An 18,596-nucleotide genomic window follows, 5' to 3' on the forward strand; every position below is an offset into this window, starting at 1 on the left:
CTCTGTCTGTCTGTCTCTCTGTCTGTCTGTCTCTGTCTCTCAATTCAATTCAAGGGGCTTTATTGGCATGGGAAACATATGTTAACATTGCCAAAGCAAGTGAAGTAGATAATATACAAAAGTGAAATAAACAATAAAAATGAACAGTAAACATTACACTCACAGAAGTTTCAAAAGAAAAAAGACATTACAAATGTCATATTATGTATATATACAGTGTTGTAACGATGTGCAAATGGTTAAAGTACAAAAGGGAAAATAAGCATAAATATGGGTTGTATTTACAATAGTGTTTGTTCTTCACTGGTTGACCTTTTCTTGTGGCAACAGGTCACAAATCTTGCTGCTGTGATGTCACACTGTGGTATTTCACCCAATAGATATGGGAGTTTATCAAAATCGGGTTTGTTTTTCGCATTCTTGTGGGTCTGTGTAATCTGAGGAAAATATGTGTCTCTAATATTTGGCAGGAGGTCAGGAAATGCTTTTCAGTTTCCACCTCATTTTGTGGGCAGTGTGCACATAGCCGGTCTTCTCTTGAGTTCTCGATTTCTGTTCATTCTGATTTTTTTAAATTTGTTCCCTAGGTGTTTTTATTCATTGATCTCTCAATTTGAATAACAATCAGAATCAACCTGTTTTTTTCCCCCATTTGTTCTGTGTCTGCTACTAGGGGTGTGGCGGGGAGAGGAGGGTGGTGAGCCGGTCTCACGGTAATTGACCGGTAATTAACATAAACACGTTTAACTTCTCCACGCCTCTACGTATACAAGCTGGCTACAAGCCGCTAATGCTAATGTGTAACGTAGATGCAGGAAGCAGGGTTGAAAATGGTGAGTTTAATAATAACAAACATGGAGAAAACAAGAGCAGCGTCTGGACATGAAAACTGCCTGTAGAGTGATGCTAGGAAGTGCTAGATAAACAGTGAGTAATCAGGCAGGTGATGAAGTCCAGGTGTGTCTCATGATGGGGCGCAGGTGTAAGGGTTGCCAGGTGGGCAGTAATGAGGGTTGCCAGGTGGGCGGTAATGAGGGTTGCCAGGTGGGCGGTAATGAGGTTTGCCATGAGGGGTTGCCAGGTGGCCGTAATGAGGGTTGCCAGGTGTACGGTAATGAGGGTTGCCAGGTGGGCGGTAATGAGGTTTGCCATGATGGGTTGCCAGGTGGCCGTAATGAGGGTTGCCAGGTGGCGTTAATGAGGTTTGCCAGGTGGGCGGTAATGAGGTTTGCCATGAGGGGTTGCCAGGTGGCCGTAATGAGGGTTGCCAGGTGGGCGTTAATGAGGTTTGCCAGGTGGGCGGTAATGAGGGTTGCCAGGTGGGCGGTAATGAGGGTTGCTAGGTGGGCGGTAATGAGGGGTTGCCAGGTGGCGGTAATGAGGGTTGCCAGGTGGGAGGTAATGAGCGTTGCCAGGTGGGCAGTAATGAGGGTTGCCAGGTGGGAAGTAATGAGGGTTGCCAGGTGGGCAGTAATGAGGGTTGCCAGGTGAGCAGTAATGAGGGTTGCCAGGTGGGCAGTAATGAGGGGTTGCCAGGACCGGTGGTTAGTAAACTGGCGACGCCAAGCACTGGAGCTGGGGTAGACGTGACAGCGTGCTTTTGGAATATCTACATTTTTAAAAGTCTATTAAATCAATAATATCACAATAAGTCCATTATTTATTTTAGGACTTAAGAAACATTATGATATGAAGAAAATGTATTCACGAAGAACAGAATATGAGTTGTCCTACTGTATGTTATCTGGCTGTGCTCCATGCCATTAGGCTGTAAGCTTGTTCATTTAGCAGACAATATATGCTTATAAGTCCCCTGACATTATTTTATATGATTTTTATGGTAAAAAGAATATAATTGAATTCAGCTGAATAAAATAGAAAGGATACTTTTCCCATTCTGGAGCGAATGCTCATATGCAGTAGCTATGTTGAGCATAAAAGTGATAATTTAATACAGGTCCTATACACTTGATTTAGAGTTATTTGGCTCACAAGAATAATGGCATAAATCGATAGAATGGAATGTTTCAATCTAGTTGACATCTTCTTTAGTGAAGCAAAGACATTTAGGGACAGGGTAGAAAATGCAACAACTCAAAATAAACAGGACAGATTTTCTGTGACATCAGGAAATAGAAACCTGTGTAAACGACCCAACATTTTTCTGATAATATTTCAGTTCATCATGGATGCATATTGTATGTGGTTGAAATACTATCCGCTGTTATGATGCTGATAAAAACAGCACCTTTACAGACGGTCCCTAACTGTGGTTGAAATACCATCAGCTGTTATGATGCTGATAAAGACAGCACTTCTACAGACAGTATTTCAACCACAGTTAGGGACCGTCTGTAGAGGTGCTGTCTTTATCAGCATCATAACAGCTGATAGTATTTCAACTACAGTTAGAGACCATCAGCTGTTATGATGCTGATAAAGACAGCACCTTTACAGACGGTCCCTAACTGTGGTTGAAATACCATCAGCTGTTATGATGCTGATAAAGACAGCACCTTTACAGACGGTATCTAACTGCACATTCACATACTCTCAAGATGCTGAATGAAATAAATCATATTTCTCCACTCTTGTTCCAGATTACATTTGGTGTATAATTTTACTGCAATAAAAACTTCATTCTGCATGAGTTAATATTAAGGCTGCAGTCACGAAACACTTGGATAGCAGGAGGTTTGAAGTCAGGCGCAGGAGACTGAGGTCCGTGAAACACACCTTTAATAATAATAATAGAAAAAATGCCGGAACAAGGCAGGGTGCACAATAATACAGTAGGAGAACAGCTCCAAAAATACCAAAGGACGGGACGCAGCCCGGAAACCCTAATGCCTAAACACGCAGCGTAAATAGGAATTTACAATATTCCCCTTCGTGCCCATAAAGGCATGACACATAAACAATCCCGCACAAATCCCCAAACGAAACAGACAAACTAAATACCCCCACTAATTGACTAACACAAAACAGGTGCAGACCTAAACAGACAAAACCAAAAGACACAGAAACATAAATCGGTGGCAGCTAGTAGGCCGGCGACGACGACCGCCGAGCGCCACCTTCTGTGGACGTTGTGACAGCTACAGTGGCAACAACAAATATGTGAACTCTTTGGAATTACCTGGATTTCTGCATAAATGTCATACATTTGATCTGATCTTCATCTAAGTAGCAACAATAGACAAACACAATGTGCTTAAACTAATAACACACAAACAATTATACATTTTCATGTCTTTATTGAACACACCGTGTAAACATTCACAGTGCATGGTGGGAGAAGTATGTGAACCCTTGGATTTAATAACTGGTTGACCCTCCTTTGGCAGTAATAACCTCAACCAAACGTTTTCTGTAGTTGCGGATCAGAACAGCACAACGGTCAGGAGGAATTTTGCACCATTCCTCTATACAAAACTGTTTCAGTTCAGCAATATTCTTGGGATGTCTGGTGTGAACTGCTCTCTTGAGGTCATGCCACATCATCTCAATCAGGTTGAGGTCAGGACTCTGACTGGTCCACTCCAGAAGGTGTATTTTCTTCTGTTGAAGCCATTCTGTTGTTGATTTATATCTGTGTTTTGGGTTGTTGTCCTATTGCATCATCCAACTTCTGTTGAGCTTCAATAGGCGGACAGCCTGCAAAATGTATTGATAAACTTGGGAATTCATTTTTATGTCGATGATACTAAGCTGTCCAGGCCCTGAGGCAGCAAAGCAGCCCTAAACCATAATGTTCCCTCCACCATACTTTAAAGTTGGGATGAGGTTTTGATGTTGGTGTGCTGTGCCTTTTTTTTCCTCCACACATAGTGTTGTGTGCTCCTTCCAAACAACTCAACTGTAGTTTCATCTGTCCACAGAATATTTTGCCAGGTGCTCTTTTACAAATTTCAGACGTGCAGCAATGTCTTTTTTTGGACAGAAGTGGCTTCTTCCGTGGTGTCCTCCCATGAACACCATTCTTCTTTAGTGTTTTACGTATTGTAGACTCGTCAACAGAAATGTTAGCATGTTCCAGAGATTTCTGTAAGTCTTTAGCTGACACTCTATGAGTCTTCTTAACCTCATTGAGCCTTCTGCTCTTGCAGTCATTTTTGCAGGACGGCCACTCATAGGGAGAGTAGCAACAGTGCTGAACTTTCTCCATTTTTATAGACAATTTGTCTTACCGTGGACTGGTGAACATCAAGGCTTTTAGAGATACTTTTGTAACCCTTTACAGCTTTTTGCAAGTCAACAATTGTAATGGTCCTGTGTGTAGCTGGTGTAGAGAGTCAGGCGCAGGACAGCAGATATGAGTAATCAATGTACTTTACTCAAAATACACAAATAAAAAGCAATATAGCGAGCCCACAAAAACGGACGGATTTACAACGAACAATCGCTTACAAACAAACATGGGGGAACAGAGGGTTAAATAATGAACAAGTAATTGGGTGAGTGAAACCAGGTGTGTAAGACAAAGACAAATGGAAAATGAAAAGTGGATCGGCGATGGCTAGAAGGCCGGTGACGTCGACCGCCGAACGCCGCCCGAACAAGGAGAGGAACCGACTTCAACGGAAGTCGTGACAACAATTCTTAATCTTAGGTCTTCTGAGATCTCTTTTGTTCGAGGCATGGTTCACATCAGGCAATGCTTCTTGTGAATAGTAAACTCTAATTTTGTGAGTGTTTTTTATAGGGCAAGGCAGCTCTAACCAACATCTCCAATCTCGTCTCAATGATTGGACTCCAGGTTAGCTGACTCCTGACTGATTAGCTTTTGGAGAAGTCATTAGCCTAGGGATTCGCATACTTTTTCCAACCTATACTGTGAATGTTTAAATTATGTATTCAATATAGACAAGAAAAATACAATAATTTGTGTGTTATTAGTTTACGCACACTGTGTTTGTCTATTGTTGTGACTTAGAGGAAGATTTTATGACCAATTTATGCAGAAATCCAGATAGATCCAAAGGGCTCACATACTTGTTCTTGCCGCTGTATGTGAGTTTACAGATTTCATATTCTATTTAACCAATCTGAACAGTAGGCTACAGTTCCCTTGACTTTTTCCACATTTTGTTACGTTACAGCCTTATTATAAAATGTATTAAATTATATTTTTTCCTCATCAATCTACACATCACAATACCCCATAATGACAAAGCAGAAACAGGGTTTTAGACATTTTAGCAAATGTATGAAATAAAAAAAACTAAAATACCACATTTACATAAGTATTCAGATCCTTTACTCAGTACTTTGTTGAAGTCTAATTCACTGATTGGCTGGAGTGTCTGTGTCTAATTCACTGATTGGCTGGAGTGGCTGTGTGTCTGTTTAATTCAGTGATTGGCTGGAGTGTCTGCGTGTGTGTGTATCTAATTAACTGATTGGCTGGAGTGGCTGTGTGTCTAATTCACTGGCTGGAGTGTCTGCGTGTGTGTGTATCTAATTAACTGATTGGCTGGAGTGGCTGTGTGTCTAATTCACTGGCTGGAGTGTCTGTGTATCTAATTTACTGATTGGCTGGAGTGTCTGTGTATCTAATTCACTGATTGTCTGGAGTGTCTGTGTGTGTGTGTCTAATTCACTGATTGGCTGGAGTGTCTGTGTGTGTGTGTGTCTGTCTAATTCACTGATTGTCTAGAGTGTCTGTGTGTGTGTGTGTGTGTGTGTGTGTGTGTGTGTGTGTGTGTGTGTGTGTGTGTGTGTGTGTGTGTGTGTGTATCTAATTCACTGATTGGCTGGAGTGTGTGTGTGTGTTTGTGTGTCTGTCTAATTCACTGATTGGCTGGAGTGTCTGTTAGTAATGAATCTGCTTCTGCTATAGAAGTAGAGGAAGATTTCATACTTTGTTTTTATCTGACTTTTTCGGGGAGTGGTCAAAATGGAAGTTGTTTGGAAAAAGTTTGTGGAAAATGTGTCATTACAGTTACCAGAACAGCTGTATTGTCTACATGTCACGTTCTGACCAATATAAGTTGTTATTTTCTATGGTAGAGTGGTCAGGTTGTGACAGGGGTTGTTTTTGTGTTTGTTCTATGTTCTCTATGTTCTTCTATGTTGGATTCTAGTTTGTCTATATCTAGGTTGGGGTTTATTGGGTTGACCTTCAATTGGAGGCAGCTGTTCCTCGTTGCCTCTAATTGGAGGTCATATTTAGTAGGGGTGTTTTTTCCCTGTTGTTTGTGGGTAGTTGTTTCCTGTATGTTCACCTGACGGAACTGTTGTCGGTCGTTTTTGGTCTAAGTGTCTTCATAATTAAAGTAAAGCATGAGCACTTCACACGCCGCGCCTTGGTCCCCTTTGTACGACCCACGTTACACTACATGTTATAAAGTGGTCTGAATGGGGAGGGGAAAACTGAAAAATAGCTGTTATTGGCAGATCCGTAGTGGATATTTTTTGTTCCGCCAACAGATTAGAATAGCGGAGAAGATTACCAAGATGTCATACCCACTCACTTTTTTTTTTTTTGTCTTAAGTTGTTTGGAAAATTTTTGAAATTCAGTTGTTTATAAAAAGGTAGAGATGATGTTGTTGACACAGTTACTTGAACAGCTGTAGCGTTTGATCGGTACCAGATAATTCAGTTATTATAGAGGAGGATTTCATACGCTTTAACTTTTATTTCCTCCTAGTTGTTGGCAAAGTGGTCAAAGCAGCTGATTTTTCAAAAAACATTTTGGTCAAAAGTTACATCATTTACATTGAATGTTGGAAGTGAAGAAAAAAAATCCCATTAAAGTGAATGAAGATGGACAAAAAGAAAGACAAATAGTTTAATAGTTTAAAAAGTATAAAACATATCAAAAATGTTGTAAGCAAGCAACCTAATCCAGATCAGTCTACACGTTATAAAGTGGTCTGAATGAGGATGGGGAAAACTGAAAACTAGCTGTTATTGGCAGAGAGATTTGGAACTCTCTTTCTTATTGGTCTATTAACTAATTGATCACCTGGTGATGTCACAAGGCAGACCAAAACTCCATCCCACCAAAACAATCTGAAATTTCAGGAAGTCTTTTCAAACAGCTCTTACACTAAAAGGGCATTATCCTCATTTTCACAGTATTATTCCAATCTCATAGTGTTGGAAATCACTATTTTGACTGCACTGGGCCTTTAAAGGTAATTTCCAATTGTGCCGATAAATGCAGCGTTTACCGTGAATGCAGTCTCCGCTAACGCGGAAAACATTGCCTTTCAATTTAAATCACGCTGTAACGCTGAACTACAGATTGAGTAGAGCCCTTACTTTGTTAAGTAATTGATAAATACTTAACCTCTATTCTCCAGGGTTGACCATTGGAACAACGAGAAAGAGCGTGTAGTTCTGATCACAGACAACTCCCTGCTGGTCTGTAAGTACGACTTCGTCATGCTCAACATTGAGCAGATACAGAAAATCCCTCTCAACTTCATAGACCGCATCTCCCATGGCAACTTCAGCTTCCCTCAGCGGTCTCTCCTCACGTGAGTACCCCTCCCTCTCCTCCTCTTCTCTCATCTCCTCTCCTTTCCTCTCTTCTCCTCTCCTCTCTTTTCCTCTCTCCTTTCCTCCCCCTCTCCTCTCCTTTCCTCTCCTCTCCTTTCCTCTCCTCCCCTTTCCTCTCTCCTTTCTCCTCTTCTCCTTTCCTCCTCTCCTCCTCACGTGAGTACCCCTCCCTTCCATCTACATCACTCCGTCTCCTCTTCCTCCTCCTCCTCCTTATCCCTTTCCCTCCTGTTCAATAGTCATCTACAATAATTTCCCCTGCCCAACTATTAGCACCAATGCTTTCTAACAGCTGGTTTCATATTGTGTTCATATTTCCATAGGCCTACAGTAATTAACAGCCTGTATTAGCTGTTGTCATCCCAACAACAATGCTCTATCTCTGTATATTCAGGGCCAGAGGGCCGATTCTGACTTAGGAATGAACACCTTTCCTATGCATTTCTCAGGAATTCAGGCTTACCTTATTCAGTCGCATAACGTTTGCTCTGCAGGTTTGGCTACCTCTTGCTCTCTGAATACATTTCATTCAACCACTAAAACCCCACTTGCTGGCCAACAGCTTTTCTCTTTTATTAAGGGGTAGATCAGCTTTAACATTGAGGATAGATGGTTTCTTCCATCAATGTAATTATCTGCTTCATTTCCAATCCCCCATATCTTTTTGGGGTAAATGTATGTATGTATGTATGTATGTATGTATGTATGTATGTATGTATGTATGTATGTATGTATGTATGTATGTATGTATGTATGTATGTATTACACACACAGTTGAAGTCGGAAGTTTACATACACTTTAGCAAAATACGTTTTTCACAATTCCTGACATTTAATCCTAGTAATAATTCCCTGTCTAAGGTAAGTTAGGATCACCACTTTATTTTAAGAATGTAAAATGTCAGAATAATAGTAGAGAGAATGATTTATTTGAGCTTTTATTTCTTTCATCACATTCCCAGTGGGTCAGACGTTTACATCCACTCAATTAGTATTTGGTTGCATTGCCTTTAAATTGTTTAACTAGCCTTTCACAAGCTTCCCACAATAAGTTGGGTGAATTTTGGCCCATTCCTCCTGACAGAGCTGGTGTAACTGAGTCAGGTTTGTAGGCCTCCTTGCTCGCACTTTGGAAGACCCATTTGCGACCAAGCTTTAACTTCCTGACTGATGTCTTGAGATGTTGCTTCAATATATCCACATCATTTTCCTCCCTCATTATGCTATCTATTTTGTGAAGCGCACCAGTCCCTCCTGCAGCAAAGCATCCCCACAACATGATGCTGCCACCCCTGTGCTTCACGGTTGGGATGATGTTCTTCGGCTTGCAAGCCTCCCCTTTTTTCCTCCAAACACAATGATGGTCATTATGGCCAAACAGTGGTATTTTTCTTTCTTCAGACCAGAGGACATTTCTCCAAAAAGTACGAACGTTCTCCCCATGTGCAGTTGCAAACCGTAGTCTGGCTTTTTTATGGCGGTTTTGGTGCAGTGGCTTCTTCCTTGCTGAGCGGCCTTTCAGGTTATGTCGATATAGGACTCGTTTTCCTGTGGATATAGATACTTTTGTACCTGTTTCCTCCAGCATCTTCACAAGGTCCTTTGCTGTTGTTCTGGGATTGATTTGCACTTTTCGCACCAAAGTACGTTCATCTCTAGGAGACAGAACGTGTCTCCTTCCTGAGCGGTATGACAGCTGCGTGGTCCCATGGTGTTTATACTTGCGTACTATTGTTTGTACAGATGAACGTGTTACCTTCAGGCGTTTGGAAGGATGAACCAGACTTGTGGAGGTCTCCAATTCTTTTCTGAGTTCTTGGCTGATTCTTTTTGATTTTCCCATGATGTCAAGCAAAGAGGCACTGAGTTTGAAGGTAGGCCTTGAAATACATCCACAGGTACATCTCCAATTGACTCAAATGATGTCAATTAGCCTATCTAGCTTCTTCCTAGATTCTAAAGCCATTACATCATTTTCTGTAATTTTCCAAGCTGTTTAAAGGCACAGTCAACTTAGTGTATGTAAACTTCTGACCCACTGGAATTGTGATACAGTGAATTATAAGTGAAATAATCTGTCTGTAAACAATTGTTGGAAAAACGACTTGTGTCATGCACAAAGTAGATGTCCTAACCGACTTGCCAAAACTATAGTTTGTTAACAAGAAATTTGTGGAGTGGTTGAAAAACGAGTTTTAATGACTCCAACCTAAGTGTATGTAAACTTCCCACTTCAACTGTACCTTGAGGATCTGTTTGGACATTTTGTACATTTGGATCAAAATTACTGTTAATTAATATCATCACCCATTTTGAATTTCTTTGCCCCATGGGAGAAATATATTTCGCCCCCTCCCCCTCGTCCTTTTTCCACAATATTAATCTAAAATTGTTTACGAGTTTCCTGTAAGCAATAGATATTATATTCCTTCTCTTTTAGCCATTCCTCGTCTTTTCTTATTATCTGCTAAGCCATTACAATTATAACTGGCTATACTTATTTCACCATATACCATAATGAGATACAGTTTCAATTCTATTCATCATAATATCTGTTTGTAAACTTACCATTAAAAAGTAACATGATGATTGAGTGTCTGTACCATGATATTTGCATTGCTACTAAGTAAACCTCCAATTGGTCCCCGCTATTCCACCCGCTAAAACCCCTCCTCATCCCGAGTTGGGTTGTCATCCCAATGCCCGGCAGACCACCCCCGACCCCCATGATCCCATGGACACGGAGAGACCCCGACCCATCCTTCGAAAAGAGCACACAGTGCCACCCACAGAACAGAAGCAGATCAAATGCATTTTCATCACCCTCACCTCGATGTGTATTATATATAGCTATTAAAACAATATACTCTACCGTTCAAAAGTTTGGGGTCACTTAGACATTTCCTTGTTTTTGAAAGAAAAGCCATTTTTTTGTCCACTAAAATAACATCAAATTGATCAGAAATACAGTGTAGACATTGTTAATGTTGTAAATGACTATTGTAGCTGGAAACGACAGATTTTTTTATGGAATCTCTACATAGATGTACAGAGGCCCATTAAAGTATTAACAGTGGTTATTAACAGTGGTTGGAGGGGAAGTATTAGCAGTGGTTGGAGGGGAAGTATTAGCAGTGGTTGGAGGGGAAGTATTAGCAGTGGTTGGAGGGGAAATATTAACAGTGGTTGGAGGGGAAGTATTAGCAGTGGTTGGAGGGGGAAGTATTAACAGTGGTTGGAGGGGGAAGTATTAACGGTGGTTGGAGGGGGAAGTATTAACGGTGGTTGGAGGGGAAGTATTAACGGTGGTTGGAGGGGAAGTATTAGCAGTGGTTGGAGGGGCAATTATTAACAGTGGTTGGAGGGGGAAGTATTAGCAGTGGTTGGAGGGGGAAGTATTAGCAGTGGTTGGAGGGGGAAGTAGTAGCAGTGGTTGGAGGGGGAAGTATTAACAGTGGTTGGAGGGGGAAGTATTAGCAGTGGTTGGAGGGGGAAGTATTAGCAGTGGTTGGAGGGGGAAGTATTAGCAGTGGTTGGAGGGGGAAGTATTAGCAGTGGTTGGAGGGGGAAGTATTAGCAGTGGTTGGAGGGGAAGTATTAGCAGTGGTTGGAGGGGGAAGTATTAGCAGTGGTTGGAGGGGGAAGTATTAGCAGTGGTTGGAGGGGGAAGTATTAACAGTGGTTGGAGGGGGAAGTATTAACAGTGGTTGGAGGGGGAAGTATTAGCAGTGGTTGGAGGGGGAAGTATTAGCAGTGGTTGGAGGGGGAAGTATTAGCAGTGGTTGGAGGGGGAAGTATTAGCAGTGGTTGGAGGGGGAAGTATTAGCAGTGGTTGGAGGGGGAAGTATTAGCAGTGGTTGGAGGGGGAAGTATTAGCAGTGGTTGGAGGGGGAAGTATTAGCAGTGGTTGGAGGTGGAAGTATTAACAGTGGTTGGAGGTTGAATCAGTGGTTATTAGCAATGCTTGGAGGATGAAATTAAACGTAGATGATTGCCATACAAAAAAAGAGAGGGAGATTTTTTTGGGCCAGAGTGAAGTGGATCAGTGTTAGGATTGGGAGAGAATGTGAAAGGGGGGAGAGAGTGTGTGAGGAGGAGATGTGTCTAGGATGTGTGTAAAGACTTTTACAGAGACCAGGCCAGTGACACTTGTCGTTGTTTTGCCTGTTCATTGGACCATGCTGTTGCTGTGCAGGACCAGTGTCTACTATGGAGCTTTGGCTCCCCTTAGTGGTCATCACACACACCAACACCTCCTTTATCTGGATCTTCATTTGGATCCCCATTAGCTGACATTTTCAACCTATCCCTGACCAGGTCTGTAATACCAACTTGTTTCAAGCACACCACCATAGTCCCCGTGCCCAAGGACGCCAAGGTAACCTTCCTAAATGACCTTTGCCCGTAGCACATCTAAAGCCATTAAATGCTTTGATAGGCTGGTCATGGCTCAGATCAACACCATCATCCCAGACACCCTGGACCCACTCCAATTTGCATACCACCCCAACAGATCCACAGATGATGCAATCTCTACTGCACTACACACTGCCCTCATCCACCTGGACAAAAGGAACACCTATGTCAGAATGCTGTTCATTGACTACAGTTCTGCATTCAACAACATAGAACCCTCTAAGTTCATTACCAAGCTCAGGACCCTGGGACTGATCACCTTCCTCTGCGACTGGATCCCGGTCTTCAACAATACATCTGCCACGCTGACCATGAAGACGGCGGACCCTCAGGGGTGCGTGCTTAGTCCCCTCCTGTACGCCCTGTTCACCCACGACTGCGTGGCCAAGCACGACTCCAACACCAGCATCACGTTTGCTGATGACACGACAGAGGTAGGACCGATCACCGGCGACAATAAAACAGCCTATAGGGAGGAGGTCAGAGCACTGGCAGTGTGGTACCAGGGCAACAACCTCTCCCTCAACATCAGCAAGACAAATGAGATGATCGTGGACTACAGGAAACGGCTGTAGTGGAGCGGGTCAAGAGCTTCAAGTTCCTCGATGTCCACATCACTAAAGAATTAACATAGTCCGCACACACCCATACAGTTGTGAAGAGGGCACGACAGTGCCTCTTCCTCATCAGGAGGCTGAAAAGAAATGTCATGAGCCCTCAGATCTTTTAAACATTCTAGAGCTACACCATTGAGAGCATCTTGACTGGCTGCGTCACCGCCTGGTATGGCAACTAAAAAGCTCCCGACCGCAAGGCTCCAGAGCGGGTGACGAATACGGCCCAGTACATCACTGGGGCCGAGCTTCCTGTCATCCAGGACCTTTATACTTGGCGGTGTCAGAGGAAATACTTTTTTTTTTTCTTTTTTTTTCATAGAATCCAGCCGCCCAAGCCATAGACTGTTCTCTCTGCTACCACATGTCAAGCGGCACCAGTGAACCACGTTTGGAACAAACAGAACCTGTACAGCTTCTACCCCCAAACCATCAGACTGCTAAATAACTTACCAAATGGCTACCTGGACTATCTACATTCACCCTTTTTTTGCACTAACTCACTTTACCCCTACCTATATGTAAATAGTAAACTCAATTACCTTGTTCCCCTGCACATTGATTCGGTACTGTTACTCCCTGTATATAGCCATGTTATTATCTGGTACTTCCTGTATATAGCCATGTTATTAACTGGTGCTTCCTGTATATAGCCATGTTATTACCTGGTGCTTCCTGTATATAGCCATGTTATTACCTGGTGCTTCCTGTATATAGCCATGTTATTACCTGGTGCTTCCTGTATATAGCATGTTATTACCTGGTTATTCCTGTACATATAGATAGCCATGTTATTACCTGGTACTTCCTGTACATATAGATAGCCATGTTGTTACCTGGTACTCTCTGTATATAGATAGCCATGTTGTTACCCGGTACTCTCTGTATATAGATAGCCATGTTATTACCCGGTACTCCCTGTATATAGATAGCCATGTTATTACCCGGTACTCCCTGTATATAGATAGCCATGTTATTACCCGGTACTCCCTGTATATAGATAGCCATGTTATTACCCGGTACTCTCTGTATATAGATAGCCATGTTATTACCCGGTACTCTCTGTATATAGATAGCCATGTTATTACCCGGTACTCCCTGTATATAGATAGCCATGTTATTACCCGGTACTCCCTGTATTATTCTTTATTCTCTATAAAGGAGCATTTTGTGAAGTATTCAAAAGAGGAAAAATCCACCAGGGGTTGAAGGAGTCAGAGCCAGAAAACCCACTAGGAGTTGAAGGAGTCAGAGCCAGAAAACCCAGCGGGAGTTGAAGGAGTCAGAGCCAGAACACCCACTAGGAGTTGAAGGAGTCAGAGCCAGAAAACCCACCAGGAGTTTAGTGTCAGTATTGATATCAGAGAAAGATGTCTATGAACTTTGGAAAATAATCCTTCTTCCTGCCACCACTTTTTTCTCTACCTCATTAGTTTAAAGGTAGAGGAAGAGAGAGAAAAAGAGAGGTGGGGTAAAGCAGAGGTTGCTGTACACAGATGAGAAGAGAGAAAGAGAGAGATGTTGCTGTTAACAGATGTAAGGAAGAGCGAGAGATAGAGAGTGAGCACGAATACAAATTCCATCTAGACACCGTTTCCCTAGAGCCGACAAAAAACTATACATACCTCGGCCTAAACATCAGCAACACAGGTAACTTCCACAAAGCTGTGAACGATCTGAGAGACAAGGCAAGAAGGGCCTTCTATGCCATCAAAAGGAACATCAAATTCAACATACCAATTAGGATCTGGCTAAAAATACTTGAATCAGTTATAGAACCTATTGCCCTTTATGGTTGTGAGGTCTGGGGTCCGTTCACCAACCAAGAATTCACAAAATGGGACAAACCCCAAACTGAGACTCTGCAGGCAGAATTCTGCAAAAACATCCTCTGTGTACAACGTAAAACACCAAATAATGCATGCTGAGCAGAATTAGGCCGATACCCGCTAATTATCAAAATCCATAAAAGAGCCGTTAAATTCTACAACCACCTAAATGGAAGCGGTCCTGAGGCTTTATTGACAAACACAAACACGCCCCAGGACAGCAAAACAATTAGACCCAACCAAATCACGAGAAAACAAAAAGAGAATTACTTGACACATTGGAAAGAATTGGGAGCCATCTAGAATGCTATTTGGCCCTAAACAGAAAGTACACAGTGGCAGAATACCTGACCACTGTGACTGACCCAAACTTAAGGAAAGCTTTGACTATGTACAGACTCAGTGAGCATAGCCTTGCTATTGAGAAAGGCCACCGAAGGCATACCTGACTCTCAAGAGAGGACAGGCTATGTGCACACTGCCCACAAAATGAGGTGGAAACTGAGCTGCACTTCCTAACTTCCTGCCAAATGTATGATCATATTAGAGACACATTTCCCTCAAATTACACAGACCCACAAAGAATTAGAAAACAAACCCAATTTTGATAAACTCCCATATTTATTGGGTGAAATAGTAGTGTGCCATCACAGCAGCAAGATTTGTGACCTGTTGCCACAAGAAAAGTGAAGAACAAACCCCATTGTAAATACAACCCATATTTATGTTTATTTATTTTCCCTTTTGTACTTTAACTATACAAATCGTTATAACATAGCCATAATATGGAGAGAGAGGTGGCTATAAACAGATGCTATGGAAGAGAGGGATATGAGAGGTGGCTGTAAACAGACATAGGGAAGAGAGAGAGATAAGGGGAGAGAGAGGTGGCTATAAACAGACGCAGGGAAGAGAGAGATAAGGAGAGAGAGAGGTGGCTATAAACAGATGCAGGGGAGAGAGAGAGGTGGCTGTAAACAGACATAGGGAAGAGAGATAAGGAGAGAGTTAGAGAGAGAGGTGGCTGTAAACAGATGCAGGGAAGAGAGAGAGATAAGGAGAGAGAGAGGTGGCTATAAACAGACGTAGGGAAGAGAAAGATAAGGAGAGAGAGGTGGCTATAAACAGACGTAGGGAAGAGAGAGAGATGAGGGAGAGAGAGACGTGGCTATAAACAGACGTAGGGAAGAGAGAGAGCTGTGTCTGTCTGGGAATAAGTGATACCTTGCTGAGATCCCACCTTCAAATACACACCCCTTTACCTTTCCTAAACCGTGGATTTGTCTATTTGCTCATGCAATTTCCAGTATTACTAGCTTTTTGGTCCAGAGAAAATCAAAGCCATGCATCTAAATATAGCCCGCTCGCTGGTGAGATAGCCCACTCGCTGGTGGACTTGATTGATTTCTATTTCTACATTTTAGAGCAGGCCTGACTGTACCTGCTGGAACCAGTAGCAACTAATGAGATAGACAGCAGAGGGCGCTCTACGACATACAGATGTTGCCTCTTAAAGAGCGACTGAACGCATTATATAAAAAAAACAACTCTTCATTCTTGGCAGTGTGGTTCGGTGTGGCAGTTACTGATGTTTGTCCCCGATGAGACACCATAGGAATAAAGCCAGTATTACTTCCTCAAAATAGTCAGAATGAATGTTGGATAGTTACATTTGTAATTTTTTGTCGCCGAGGAGCTTATAGTCACACAATTTGACATCTAGGTGTTTGGTGCGGTATTTCTCAAGTAAATGCATGTTGTCATATGTAAACAAAGTCATAGCTTCTGTGCAGGTCTGTTTCACTGTCCATTGGATAGAGACTAATCATCACAGTGGTTCATCTTAGTGGTTGTGGGCAAATCAAAACCCAGCCCTCAGGTAGGTCCTGACAAACATTTAAATCTCCGTGTAGGAAGAGATTGACCTTCATGACCAAAATTAACCTACTCGCTTCTTCTTTTTTTTAATGATTCTGACTAATATCGATGACACACATGCCGTTTTAAACAAGAAATGTTTCACGTTTCAAGTTTTAATGTCACGTGCACAAGTACAGTGAAATGCCTTTCTTGCAAAGTCTAAACCAAACAATACAGTAATAAAAATCAACGTAATACTAAAAAATAATATAGAGGTGGAACAAAAACACACCAGAAATATAAATAAGAAATATGAAGAACTCGAGATATAACCCCACCCCCTTTGCCAAAGCACAGCCCCCACACCACTAGAGGGATACCTTCAACCACCAACTTACCATCCTGACACAAGGCCGAGTATAGCCCACAAAGATCTCTGCCACAGCACAACCCAAAGGGGGGTGCCAACCCAGACAGGAAGACCACGTCAGTGACTCAACCCACTCAAGTGATGCACCCCTCCTAGGGACGGCATGGAAGAGCACCAGTAAGCCAGTGACTCAGCCCCTGTAATAGGGTTAGGCAGAGAATCCCAGTGGAGAGAGGGGAACCGGCCAGGCAGAGACAGCAAGGGCGGTTCGTTGCTCCAGAGTCTTTCCGTTCACCTTCACACTCCTGGGCCAGACTACACTCAATCATATGATCTACTGAGGAGATGAGTCTTCAGTAAAGACTTAAAGGTTGAGACCGAGTTTGCTTCTCTCACACGGGTAGGCAGACCATTCCATAAAAATGGAGCTCTGCAGAAGAAAGCCCTGCCTCCAGCTGTTTGCTTAGAAATTCTAGGGACAATTAGGAGGCCTGCGTCTTGTGACCGTAGCGTACGTGTAGGTATGTACGGCAGGACCAAATCGGAAAGATAGGTAGGAGCAAGCCCATGTAATGCTTTGTAGGTTAGCAGTAAAACCTTGAAATCAGCCCTTGCCTTAACAGGAAGTCAGTGTAGGGAGGCTAGCACTGGAGTAATATGATACATTTTTGTGGTTCTAGTCAGGATTCTAGCAGCCGTATTTAGCACTAACTGAAGTTTATTTAGTGCTTTATCCAAGGAACCGGAAAGTAGAGCATTGCAGTAGTCTAACCTAGAAGTAACAAAAGCATGGATACATTTTTTTGCATCATTTTTGGACAGAAAGTTTCTGATTTTTGCAATGTTACGTAGATGGGGAAAAAAGCTGTCCTTGAAAGAGTCTTGATATGTTCGTCAAAAGAGAGATCGGGGTCCAGAGTAACGCCGAGGTCCTTCACAGTTTTATTTGAGACGACTGTACAACCGTCAAGATTAATTGTCAGATTCAACAGAAGATCTCTTTGTTTCTTGGGACCTAGAACAAGCATCTCTGTTTTGTCCGAGTTTAAAAGTAGAACGTTTGCAGCCATCCACTTCCTTATGTCTGAAACACGGGCTTCTAGCGAGGGCAATTTTGGTGCTTCACCATGTTTCATTGAAATGTACAGCTGTGTGTCATCCGCATAGCAGTGAAATTTAACATTATGTTTTCGAATGACATCCCCAAGAGGTAAAATATATAGTGAAAACAATAGTGGTCCTAAAACGGAACCTTGAGGAATACCGAAATGTACAGTTGATTTGTCAGAAGACAAACCATTCACAGAGACAAACTGATATCTTTCCGACAGATAAGATCTAAACCAGGCCAGAACTTGTCCGTGTAGACCAATTTGGGTTTCCAATCTCTCCAAAAGAATGTGGTGATCGATGGTATCAAAAGCAGCACTAAGGTCTAGGAGCACGGGACAGATGCAGAGCCTTGGTCTGATGCCATTTAAAGGTCATTTACCACCTTCACAAGTGCAGTCTCAGTGCTATGATGGGGTCTAAAACCAGACTGAAGCATTTCGTATACATTGTTTGTCTTCAGGAAGGCAGTGAGTTGCTGCGCAACAGCTTTTTAAATTTTTTTGAGAGGAGTGGGAGATTCGATATAGGCTGATAGTTTTTTATATTTTCTGGGTCAAGGTTTGGCTTTTTCAAGAGAGGCTTTATTACTGCCACTTTTAGTGAGTTTGGTACACATCCGGTGGATAGAGAGCCATTTATTATGTTCAACATAGGAGGGCCAAGCACAGGAAGAAGCTCTTTCAGTAGTTTAGTTGGAATAGGGTTCAGTATGCAGCTTGAAGGTTTAGAGGCCATGATTATTTTCATCATTGTATCAAGAGATATAGTACTAAAACACTTGAGTGTCTCCCTTGATCCTAGGTCCTGGCAGAGTTGTGCAGACTCAGGACAACTGAGCTTTGGAAGAATACGCAGATTTAAAGAGGAGCCCGTAATTTGCTTTC

At 42.4% G+C, this 18,596-nt stretch overlaps 1 protein-coding gene across 2 annotated transcripts in view; it reads left to right on the forward strand.

The window, feature by feature from the left end:
• Positions 1 to 18,596, forward strand: part of tprgl (Tumor protein p63-regulated gene 1-like protein) — a 56,977-nt gene that overhangs the window by 9,819 nt on the left and 28,562 nt on the right. For both annotated transcript variants that reach the window (XM_045687199.2, NM_001173777.1), the window contains exon 4: positions 7,312 to 7,488. In XM_045687199.2, the coding sequence (XP_045543155.1) occupies positions 7,312 to 7,488 (177 nt within the window). The remainder of the gene's footprint in view (positions 1 to 7,311; positions 7,489 to 18,596) is intronic.

The sequence above is a fragment of the Salmo salar genome, chromosome 10 (assembly GCF_965601325.2).
Source record: "Salmo salar chromosome 10, fSalSal1, whole genome shotgun sequence".
Lineage (NCBI taxonomy): Eukaryota > Metazoa > Chordata > Actinopteri > Salmoniformes > Salmonidae > Salmo > Salmo salar.